At 36.4% G+C, this 13413-nt stretch overlaps 1 protein-coding gene across 4 annotated transcripts in view; it reads right to left on the reverse strand.

The window, feature by feature from the left end:
* LOC130553005 (neural cell adhesion molecule 2-like) overlaps positions 1–6910 on the reverse strand; it is a 169621-nt gene extending 162711 nt beyond the window's left edge. For all 4 annotated transcript variants that reach the window (XM_057331735.1, XM_057331734.1, XM_057331737.1 and 1 more), the window contains exon 1: positions 6777–6910. In XM_057331735.1, coding sequence (XP_057187718.1) covers positions 6777–6834 — 58 coding nt within the window. In that variant the 5' untranslated portion in view covers positions 6835–6910. The remainder of the gene's footprint in view (positions 1–6776) is intronic.
* Positions 6911–13413: the final 6503 nt, after the last annotated feature.

A 13413-nucleotide genomic window follows, 5' to 3' on the forward strand; every position in this document is an offset into this window, starting at 1 on the left:
GAGCAGGAGCAGGTTATCTTCATAGAGTGAGTTGCTATGGTTACTTACATACCCTGAAAGTTATCTCCGTTTTTGGAACCGAAAGTTGAGGTTATCAGCTAACTAACCCTTAAACTTACCTGGGTATGTCACATAACCCGCTTTCTGGAATACCCCCCAGAGAGTCTAATAACAAACACCATTTCATCATTCTAACAAACTCCACAGTGATTGATAACAAACACTGTGTCTTCAAATTCCACAGCGTCTGATAACAAACACTATTTCCTCATTCTAACAACCTCCCATTTTTCTGAAAACAGACACCATTCCCTCATCCTAACAAACTCCACAGGATCTGATAGCAAACACCATTCTTTCATTCTAGCAACCTCCATAGCATCTGATAACAAACACCATTAGCTCTATTGAGCAAACAATGCATGTGACTGCCTTATCGCTTACACTTACACTATCATTGCTTAACTAATAACCAGTAAAACAGTAAACATCAGCATCTGACACAAAGGAAGCATCATTAAGCCTTCCAACACAAACATCATTAAATGAGTTTGTGAAAACAACGTAACATACGCTTCTAAATGATGTGATGTACATTTTGGCTGAAAAGCACAAACCTCATTACCTCTGAACACAACTACCATAGCATAATTTACCATAAATTGACAAGTGCAGGTAGTCCTGAATTTTAACGACTTTGACAAAAAAAGAAAATAAAGAAAGGAGATTTGAAACATATGGACTTGAAATGCTCAGAATAACTGCTGTGTTTTATTAAATATTGGTACATTTGTTTATTACTATATTTAGATCGTTATTTTAAAACAATCTGTAACATTAAATTACTGACTTTTTACATTTATTGATTTAATTCATTTAGACTAGTTTGACAGTCAACAAAAATTGACTGTGCAAATGTACAAAGACACAGAAATAAAAAAATATACAGACCTTGGTTATCTTAAGTGCCTTAGAGTTTTGATTTTAAGAGACGTCTCAAACTGTGTTTACAATTGCCAAGAGACCAAAGTCTGCAATAATGTCTGAGAAATCAATATGAACTTGAATATGGAAAATTTCTCATCAAATTCTGTCAAAGAGACAGACATGCATCTATAAAATACACGTGCTGGGTGGCATAAGTCAGCCCATAAGTACCAGGAGATGCTTGTGAAGTTGATCTGTGAAGCATCTCAAGAGGTTTGTTTTGTTTTGTCTGTTGGTTTCATAAGGCATTAAAGACCTCTACAACCACAACAACAACAGTTCAGGGGCTTGTTCTTTAGGTTAAGAAAGTTAAAAGTCCTACAGACATCTTTCTTCCTTTCCACAGCCAGTTAGTAAACCTTTATCACTAGAATCAAAGCATTCTCACCTAACTTACAAAAAAGATTTTCTGGACCTTTCTTCAGTTACTGGCATCCACTTCACAAGTAACAAGACAACAAGTTATACTTCATCCATCACAAAGTAATCATTATCAACATTTTATATTTTGTGTTAGCAATGACCTAGCAACCAACTTGACAACCACATAATAAAGTCTATTTTTACAGCACAAATTAAACTATATTCATATTCTGTTTATGCTAATATTCCGTATTCCAAATGGATGCAAGTGACAACAAACAAGATTCGAGTAAAAACTTGGAGACACCTTAATATGCTAACGACATCACAGTAGGGTACACAACATACCTGCATACAAACAGGAAGTGATCCACAGAACTTCACTACAAAAGTCCTACACCACAAGCTTTAATTCTGTTATTAGTTAAAATATAGTAGTTCATTTAATAAATAATGATCTGTTTTTATGTCATTTTTACACTTTCCAGTTACAATCTATATGACTACTGTACATTAATGACTATTATTAAAAGAATAGCTCATCCACAAAAAAATCTGCCATCATTTATTCACCCTCAAGTCATTCAAAACCTGTAGCCTATATGACTCTTTCTTCTGTGAAAACAAAAGAGGATATCTTGAGAAATGTCTCAGTGGTTTTGTGTTCATTCAATGGAAGTCAATAGGGTTCAATGTTGTTTGGTTACCAATGTTCTTCAAAACATCTTCTTTTGTGTTCAGCAGAAGAGAGAAAGTCATACAGGTTTGGTTTAGCATACGGTTGAGTAAATGATAAAGGAATTTTCATTCTTGTGTGAATTGTCCCTTTAGGTTTTTAACTGCAGTTAGGATGAATGGGATATTTTGGACAGTGCTCAGCATTCAACCAGCTATTTCTACTAGAATTGCGTTCTCGTATGTCCACCTATAGAGCTAAAGCAGTGTGATTCATTACAGCCAGAATCAATGATTATTCCACAAAGCCCTCATTACTGTCACCTACTGCAGCTATTGTTGTTATTGTTGAATCACATCATTTATCTCCACAATGAAACTGAACACTTTTCTTTTGACTAATGAAACCCCCACAGATAAATAGGTGATTTTAGAAAAAAAAAAGAAAAGGTGGCACTGTAAATAAATGGAAACATTTATAACTATTTTAATTACAGAGCGAAAAGGGACTAAAATATGTATTTTTCTCACATAACATGAGATTAAGGCAGTGTTCACACTTGACTTCTTTTTTGACAAGAAAAATCTGACAATGGCGCTTGTTCTAAGATAGCATTTGGGCAGTTTAGAGAGACAGGCTTCATGGGCAGCGCAACGGAAGTCCATTTGAATTATAAACCGAGAGCGTCTTTGCAATAACCAATCACATATTTAAAAACTACAATACTAATTTCTCGCTAGAAATGAAATCGGAAGTTATTGAAAGTGAAAACTAAACTTACATTTATACAAAACTATGCTCCAACGGGCGTTTCGACTGCCAGTTTATTTTTTCGAGCTTGAGCCTTCTCGACCAATCACTTTCCTCGCATATTGTTATTGAAACAACAGGTTTCTGTCATTGGTTAGCTGTGAAAAACGTGTTTGACATAGGGCGTTTTTTCAGAAAAGTTGAATTTTTTCAACCTCAGAAGATGCTCTGACCTGCAGAAAAAGACGCTGGCGACGGCGTTTAAAAAATAAGTCAAGTGTGAACACGGCCTAAGAGGTTTTTTTTCTGGATTACAGTATTAATAACTGGTGAATAACGGGGAATGGGTGGGCAGCAGTTTATTTCAGTTTGATTGACAGGTTAGATGACACACAAACTTTTGTTTACAACATATTAAAAAGATCCCTTGTGTGAATTTTCTTTCCTATGGGAGGTGACCGCGAGTAAGACTGTGAGATATCTTCACAGATACTGGCAGCCTCCTCTATGTTTCTTTGAAATCTGGCCTGGACGCCCACTCGCAGCTGTCTCTAGAGTTATACGGTGGGCTGCAGGAATTGTGTTTTTGAATTCTGCTATACCTGCTGTAGAAACTACGAGACGAGGACGACACGGAAGGACCTGTAAATGTAGAGACTTGAGTCATGCCAATGGCAGACAACATTTTGGAGCAGGAATATATAACCATTCATAACTTCAAAACACTTGATTCAAATTTCCATGTTCTAGTCTATTCTGAAAAATTCAAGTTAAAAACAACAATTCACCTAAAAACATCTGTCATTATTTACTGTTATGATATTTTAAATAAGTACGTTGTTATTTTCAGTAGAATGCGATGACAAATTGTACATTGGGAGCTTAAAGGGATAGTTCACCCAAAAATAAAAATTCTGTCATCGTTTACTAATACTCAACCTCGAGTTGTTCCAAATCTGTATAAATTTCTTTGTTCTGATAAACACAGAAAAAGATATTTAGAAGAATGCTTATAACCAAACAGTTCTTGGCCACCATTGACTCCCATAGTAGGAAAAATTACTTTATCATTTTTTTTTGTTCTGTTGAACACAAAAGAAGATATTTTGAAGAATGTAGGACAGCAAACAGTTCTGGGGCACTTTTGACTACCATTGTCATTTTTCCGACTATGGTAGTCAATGGGGTCCAAGAACTGTTTGGTTACAAGCATTCTCCAAATTTCTTTCTCTGTGTTCAACCAAACAAAGAAATGTATACAGATTTGGAACGAGAGAGTGAGGATTCATGACAGAATTGTCATTCTTTGAGTGAACTATCCCTTTAAAGTACCTTTGAGTTTAATATAACCAAACTTTACTTGAAAAACTGACTTTTCTTCGTAAAAGTTGGATAAGTTATATGCACAAGAACTGTTGTCTTGCCTTTTATGTAAATGTGAATCTGCCCTGATTCAGCAGCCCGTTAAAATCAGTTCCTTTCCATAATAGTACTGATGAGACAAAACTATAAATGACGTATTAAATATGATTGGAATAAGCATTTATTCATCTCATGAATATTTTCTCAGGAGTTGTTTTTATGTGAAGGATATAAAGTTGTACATCGTATTACTCTATATGAATTAAACGATTCACGGACATTTACAGCATGAAATGCAGATGTGTGCCTTAAACAGAGTATTAATATATAGTAATAGTTTGGCCTAACATAAATAATCATTCAAATATCTGCTGCCTAGCATTACGCTAAAAACATTCAGAACCATTCAGCAACGTCATATAAACGTCCTGGCAACCCCCCACAATATCTTAGCATTGCGGCAGTGCACAGCCTTATTTATAATGTGACCAGTCCTTAATTCTCTGTAGTTTCTCTTGTGCTTTCTTGCTGTACATTGTGTATTCTATGTATAAATTGAAATTCTTGTATATTCTTGTATACAGTATATTGTAATACTCCATCGGTTTGTAAATGTAGCCGGTTTTTTTTTTGGTTTAAATTTTCTCTCACATGGGGGGCAATAAATGGGGATTACTTTCTAATCTTTATTCATCTGTGTGTGTATGTATGTGTCTACCGCATGCGGTTTGAACGAGCGTGACCATTAGTCGAGCTGTCTCCTGCTTTGCTTTGCATTTCTTTCCTGTCCCCAGCGAGCAGGATGTGCTCGCATCTCCGCAGAGATGTTCTTCAGACGTATACACTCCGCACGGCACGCCACATAAATCTTTTAATACTCCCACCACTGAGATTCCTCCTCGCAACTCAAAGAAATCTCTTAATTATAGCACTTAACATAGCACACGATAACCGCAGTCAACGCCGCAGAGCGCATAATTCACTGCGCCGAGAGCCCAGACCTCAGAAACACTGAGCGTAAAGATGAAATGAAGATGGAATGGTTTTTTTTACCCGTGACACTCTGTAAGAATCGCTAAGAAGGGCTCTTGAGAAACCCCTTCAGCAACGACTTTCTGTATTAAAATAATAAAGAATAAAACAAAGAACAGCTTTTCAAACTTGGAGAATGTCAACATTCAACCTGGAGTGCAGAAACATGGGTAGTTGTTAAAACGAACAAACTATCAAGGTTAATGTCTTACAATGGCTTATCGTAACTGAGGATGACTTCAAATGCACATACAGACCAGTTCCAAGAAGGTTATAGCCTTTCTGCTGAATTCTATTCGTTTTAAATTGAGCTAAACTTACATTTTTACATTTAGAAAAGAGTTATTACACCATTCTTCTTATATGGACCATATTGCTGTCATTCATTGGCTACTAAAACCAAATTGGTTGTCTTGTATTCTGCTTAGTATAATGCATATACACTATCAATTCACACACTATATAGTGACACGGCGGCCACTGCAACATTATACAGTATATTAAACATAATTATAACAGACTACAGCACAATCCCAAACAAGCAGCAACTTGTTGTCATTTCTTAGAAATATCATGCTCCCATTCCTAAACCAAATGTCCTTACTGAATAGAAACCTTCACAGAAGCTTTTCGGATGTAATGGTTATAATAGGAATTGAATTGGTTTTACTGGGAAACTGTAACGGTCAATGTGGATCTCTACTGGTAATGTGTTGGCTTCGGTGGTGGGATGTTATTTAGCAGATGGAAACCAATAGAACACCATACTGGAATAAGACCCAAAACATATTACATAAAGGAATTTTGTAATGGTTTAGTCAGCTGATGGTTCATAATGGAAACCATTTGAAGAATTGTGTTTCTTTCAGCAGGGCTAGAAGGTGGAGGAACATAGTTAAACTGCACCAGGACACCGGTCCTCTACCCCCACCTGTCGTTCTGCCACACAAACTGGTTTCGTCCCTGGAGCGACGCGACAAATCGTCCGCGCTATAATCAGCTCATCGTTCTGTCGCGTCGCGTGGAAACTCTCGTGCACGGTGGCTTTGATCTACGTGAACGCTACCAGAAGAGACCAGAAATAAATCAACGGCGTCGTAAATAAACGCGATGAAATTCCAACTCTCCTCCTGGCGCGTGCCGAGGTTTAATGCGCACTTTACGATCGTTGTGAAACATTACAGCCCACAAATCCGTCAAGTAACGCAGATAAACAAAATACAACATGCGAAGAACAAGCTGGACGGAATACACTAGATGTAATTACAGATTGTTTTAGGAAGCAAAACTGTAATGGGACGAATGAATGCAGGGGTGTCGGTTCCCTCCCAAAACTAGCAACATAAAAGTGTCTCATGAGCACTAATGTCTAAAACGCATCTACGGAAGGTCCTCAGAAACGGCGAATTTGACCTCAGTCATGTGTCAGTCATACATAAAGAGTGAAACATGGTCAATCTCACATCGTCATACATCTCCAGTCATAAAACGCATATTTATTCTCATCACAGCATAACTATTCTCAATATAACAAGCTCGGTGTTGAGGACGCGCACAGAGACTCGTGCCCGCTGTTTGTAAACGTGCAGATGTTTAATTATTTTACCTTGAGTGCCGCAGACCAGCAATCCAAGCAGACAGGTGTACATGAGCATCATCTTCATCAGGTAACAGATGACAGACGGACGGACAGACTCTCGTGATGCGAGTTGAAACCTCAGTGAGCCGAATGAAAGTAGCGAAGCCCTCTCTCTCATACGCGCGCGCTCTCTCTCTCTCTCTCTCTCTCTCTCTCTCTCTCTCTCTCTCACACTCTCTCAAACACACACACACACACATGTCTGGTTTACTATCCCCGTGGGGACAGTCCATAGGCGTAATGTTTTTTATACTGTACAAACTGTATATTCTAGCCCCTATCCCTAACCCTATCCCTAAACCTAAAGATCATGGAACACTTTTTGCATTTTTAGATTTTTTAAAAATATTGTTCTGTACAATTTATTAGCTTTTTTGCCCGTGAGGACCTCAATTTTGGTCCCCACGGTGACACGAGTCCCCATGTGTTGGTGTGCATTCAGGTTTAGGTCCCCACCGGGATATACAAACATGAACACACACACACACACGCACGCACGCACGCACGCACACACACACATGCTCTCTCGCTCTCTNNCTCTCTCTCTCTCTCTCTCTCTCTCTCTCTCTCTCTCTCTCTCTCTCTCTCTCTCTCTCTCTCAATTTTCAATTTTTGACATTTAAAGATACCTTATTGGCATGATTGTAATTAGTTGTAATATTGTCAAAAAAGTTACATAAAACAAGTAAGCTAAGAAAAAAAAGTACAATATCACAATAACAACAAACAATACACACACAAGTTTGATTGCCACAAACGTCTATTGTTTTTATATTCACTTACAGTAATGGTGTATGTTATCCCCAACATCTAACCATCCCCCTATAACGTAACTTAACCCTTCCAGAATCCTTTTTGCATTCTTACATTTTCATATAAGCATCATTAAGTTTTCAACCAGTTTCCCTTATGGGGGCCACACACACACACATACACACGTGTGTGTGCGGAGATAATAAACCAGACTGTGTGTGCGTGTGTATGTGTGTAGATCTCACCGAGAATGAACTGTGAAAATCTCATGAAACCTGTCATTTGAATAATTACGCACATTTTGCCCTTGAGTTCTCATTAACGCAGTACAAAAAAATGTCATCCTCATTACTGTAATACAGTGGTTTATAATGTAAATCAGTCTAAATTAAAGTGAGTCCTACAAACCACCACCTATAACCCATATTCATGGAGTTATTCTTAAGTTAATCATTTAATTATATTAAATCTGTATGTAAAGCTGGACTGTTCAATAGTTCTACAACCCAAAAAACATGAGTAATTGAGTTCCCTTAGAACACAAATGCCACAAGAGTTTACCTGCTTGACCGATCTGGCAACCATTGCAGTTTTTACGGCATCTTTTATTGTTGAATGTTAAAGTTTTCTTTTTACTCATAAATCGAAAGCTGATATTATAAAAACCCATAAGAAACTCCTGAGGGATCAAACGGCGAATTAGCCTTCTGGGTGGCGTGACCAGACAGCTCTATTGTCAAGCATTACGCTGCATTGCAGTTTCCAACTTTCTACTTGGAGAAGTGTGATATATCACTTGAAGACAGATTTTTCTTTCGTCTGTCTGAAGTGTTCCCATGACACTATTACACAGATATCATTCAAATATAGTGACATTTTTAACGTGGTTTATAAAAAAAAATACACTAAGTGGTCCCAGACTTCACTTTCCCTATAACTTTGCATTTCAGGGTTTTGACACGACTAACATTTCTTTGAGACCGGTGCCTCTGTTTCTTCATTGATAAAAAGAACAACCAAAAGGACCAAATTGGCAAGTTACATTTTCGTGTATTGAGATGAAATCATATGAATTCACACAATTTCTTTCAGCCATCTCGTATAGTTTGTTCACTATCATAAAGAAATAAATGTGCATATGATTTTATGTTCTCCTGTCGTGTACCGGGAATGAGGGCATTAAACCATCTCATCTCTAACTCAAAATAATTCCCCAGTCATGCAAGTCAACAACCTTGTTCATCTCAACACTGGGTCACATTTTACTATCCTTACAGTCTTGCATGTACTTGATGTTCCATCCAGTTTAACCACACGTCTGTCTTGTTTAGCGACCAACTCGCAGTATAGAGATCGCCCTGGGGATTTGAAAGCCATCATTAGAAAGAAAAGGCTTTCTGAAAGTGGCAAACAGAACCATATATGAGTGAACAACAGTAGTTTCTGAAAAGGAATTTAAAGAAAAACTCAACGGTGCTGTTAGGGAACCTTCACATTGTTGTCAGTCTTTGAGTGGCGTGACAACATGCCCCGTTTCCCTTACTGTATTTTTTAACCGCACCGTTTTGCACAAGCTAACTTCATTTTGTATGCTGTGAATACAACTGTAATTTGTTTTGCGGGCCGAGTATAGTGACAAAATAATTAAGGGATAATCCCTCTGGGTACCACATGCAGGGTGGAGCCAAATGTCAAGAACCTTCAAGACAAATAAAGAGAGACTCGGCTAGATTCAGCAGGATGCAGTTTTGGAGTCACAAATCAACCCAGATTTGAACCCTTTCCATGTCACAGCGGTTAAAATCAATATAATTGTATATTAATAATAAAATCTTTATTCAAGTCTTTATCCCGGTGTTTACTCGTAATGGACATCACCCTGGGCTCAAGCAATAACAGCATTTTGCACTACCAGCATCGAAATTATTATAATGACAGAAAAACACAGCTGCCATTATATTTTCCTTCTTCTACAGAACAAGGTTTTCTACGTAATTGATTGAACCATATCAGGTATTAGAGCAGGCTCTAGAGTGAATGAACGGACGGTTAAAATGATTGTATAAACCCCTGCACAAAATGATGCACTTACGGCCTCTTTAAATTCTGAAAAATGAGTCTGTAATCCAGAGATCTACATTTATACACTTGTTAGATAACAAAATATCAAAGCAAGTGAGATTTGTTAAAGGTGCAGTGTGTAATTTTTTGGTGGATCTATTGAAAGAAATGCAATATAATATACATAACTATGTGTTCAGAGGTGTATAAAGACCTTACATAATGAAGCGTTATGTTTTTATGATCTTAGAATGAGCGATTTCTATATACATGCACTGCGGCTTCCCTTACATGAATTCACCATGTTGTTTTCGTAAATACATTATCTCCTTCGGGAAAGAAGCGACATCTTATTCCTGTGTCAGCCACCGTAGTGCTTCCAAAAGGAGGGGTGGAGTTAGCCGTTGGTTGCAATTCACAACCTCACCACTAGATGCCACTAAATTTCATATACTGGACCTTTAAAAATAAAACTTGTATGGGGACATTTCAAGGGAAACACTTCACAAAGATTTACAACAGCAGTAGGTTTGAATTGACAAATATAAATAACAGATACAAAATATTTTGTTAAAGAAAACTTATTTGTTTGCACATGACACTTGAATATTAAGTTATGAAATGCAATGACATTCAGACATTTTTCATGTGAATTTAAAAGTGTGACTAGTGAATTTTCTATATATTATTGTATCTAAACACGTTATATAAATAGGATGACGTACTGTTGGTGAGATAATTTCTTGGCACACACTGCTTTTCTTAAAATTATTTTTTTAAATTACACAACAGTCTTACAAAGAAACATAGAGAGAAGACTGCATTTTAAAGCATTCCCCATAAACAAACGTTACTGCGCATGCAGGCTTCCGTGGCCCAAACTTAACTTCGGGTAGACATCCACAAAGAACAGAATCTCCGTAGGTTATTTCTGATAACAAGTAAAAGAAATAACAAGTAAACCACATTAGCTAGCAAGTTAAAAGTATGTCTAGCCATTATTATTTTGGGTTACCACAAAAAGTTGCATGAGCCCTTCGACAAATTTTAATTGAACAAAATTAATATACAATAAAATATATAATAAAATACAACAAATTGTTTATTTAATAAATAATATAGAAAATATATAATAAATATAAATTATTGTTAATATAAATTAATATAAATGGTTATATTATTAGCCACAAGCCAGACCAATAATAACAAACACAGACTGGAAGTTAACTTTGGGCAAGGCGCGGACATCCAGTGAAATCGTCTGTACTTATTATTTTGTGATAATAACAGTAGCTTGAACAGAATGTAATGTGGGATGAAGCAACGTGAGATTAGTCTTTTCACAGTAAAAAAATCTGTTAAAAAAACAGTAAACTGGAAAAACAGAAATAAGATAAAAAAAATTCTGTAAAATTATAGGATACAGGATTCCCCCTTTTTTTTGTAAATGTGTTGTCTTGTTCAGTAATTTTATAGTTTTTGACTGTATTTCAAAAATAAACTGTAAAAAAGAAATCTTGTTAAGAAAAACTGAAATTTTGTGACAGCTGGGCCACCAGAAATAAACTGTAAAATAACAGGGTTTCCCTGTAAAATTACACTTTCCCCCTGTTTTTCTTGTACATTTGCGATCGTTTTCTGTTATTTTACGATTTTTGACAGTGTTTTAAAAAATCTGCTAAAAAAACATTAACATTTCAGTTTTTGACATTTTACGTGGAAAATCTGTAAAAAAATAGCAGAAAATTTCTGTAAAATTACAATTTTTTTTACAGTGCAGTAGTCAGTAAACATTAAAGGTGTGGACGAAGATGCGATTTCACTCCAGCACTAAAACTCTGTTTTATTCAACTGTGGCACATTATGAAACCCAAAGAACCAGGAACAGACAGCTGAAAGCTCCAAATTTAGTATCAAAACTGAAGCATTGGGCAAATATAGTAAGCACGCCTTAAACTTCTACTGATGAAAATGAAGATGCAGTTTCAGCATAATGATAAAAATACATCGGAGACCATATGTTGCTCTGTGCAGTTTAAATATGTACATCAGTTGTCCATCATTCTCCTTCCCTTAATGAATAGTGGGAATATTCTCCTTCAGAAAAAAGCCCTGCAGTATCATTGCCACATGTACTCAAGCACAGCAGATGCTGTTCTGTCAATTACAAGCATCTGTCCAATCAAATCTGAGTCTATATCCATCTGCTCAGAGACATTGAGACAGAAGAGACTCATCTGAAGTGTTTACTGTGTTTGTCAGAGAATATTTTCTTTTACCCGCTCTGAGGCCAGCAGCAATGAGAATTGTTTTTCATAAAGGTGGGATTCCGTTGAAAGAAGAAAACAATCATTTACATAATGCAATTTTATTGTTTGACATTGTTCTGATTCTTCATATCGCCATATGTTTTGAGTTTGGCTATTTATTCCTCAGGCCATGAGTGCAGTAAATGTTATTTACAATAATCACACGAACGTGTGCCTACTTACAGCCACAACCATGAGTAAAATTACAAATGAGATCCCTTTATTATCCAATTATTTCTCCCACATATCAATGAGTTATAATGAGAGCAAATGGACATTTCTGCTTAAGTCTCTCATCTGCGTCTCAGATATTTCTCCTGAGAAAAAAAGAGTCAGAAATCGTTTCAGAAGAGATGTCAACAATGTCTCAAACTGAGTTCAGATTTGTCAAGTCTGCAATCAAAAGTCAATATTATTCAAGATCTCAATATGAACTCAGACATTTCTCATCAAATTGACGCAAATCCAGATTATTTTACCTTGACAATACATACATTTTACACCTCCGCTTCATACGTTTCAACAATTACATTCTAATTTTTTTAGCCTGATCATTTATGGATAAATATTTTAGACTAAAACGCAACTGAGCTATAAAAGAGCAATCTCTGTGGAATAACCTGCATTCGAGTCACTTAATCCTAATTTAAACGTGAATATACTTTCTGCACGCACAGGATTGTGGGATATCACAGCCAGTGAAGAATGCCTTTCTGTTGCATACAGATATCAAGCAGATGAAGTAATCTCAGCAGACTGAATGTGACACAAACACTGATTTTTTGCCTTCCTGAATTCATATGACGCCTGCGAGAGCAGAATTTATTGGGCTTCTGGAGGCAGTTCTGAAAGAAGTGTGTAGTTATAGCATCAAATCAGAGAAGCAGATAATAAGAGGTTTCAGAAAATGTATGGAGTAAGATATATGGCTGAATGTATAACTACCAGGATGTTTTGCATACTGTACATGAACATAGATGTCACCTCTTACATTCTCCAAAATAAACACAAAACCTCACCTGCGATTTACTGTATGAAGTAGAAGGACAGGCTCAGTGTGAGATAATAATAAATAAATAAATTTCACACTGCATATGGCTTCAGACACTTAACAAAATAAAAGGCAGTATACATGTATAGTGTGTAATGCACAGTATGCAGTCAGCACTTCATTAAAATGCCTTGATTTGCAGATGCAAAAAACCAGAGAATAGCTTGCATGAATGACTATAAATTAGACATGAATTTAAAGAGCCTTATGGTAACCGCTAGCTATATTATTTATATAATTAATTAGTGTTCGTGTTGTGTGTATAAGATCATATAGAGAACTTCTTCCCACAGCGGCTCTCTGTAGATGGGCCATTAAACAGAATTGCTGCAAAATCAGAGTTCGAAAAATCTTGAAAAAAGATTTTTTTTATGTTTGCAAATTGTATAATATCAAAGGTACACATTTCTAGTAATTGTGCAGTTCATTT

The sequence above is a fragment of the Triplophysa rosa genome, linkage group LG4, assembly GCF_024868665.1.
Source record: "Triplophysa rosa linkage group LG4, Trosa_1v2, whole genome shotgun sequence".
NCBI lineage: Eukaryota > Metazoa > Chordata > Actinopteri > Cypriniformes > Nemacheilidae > Triplophysa > Triplophysa rosa.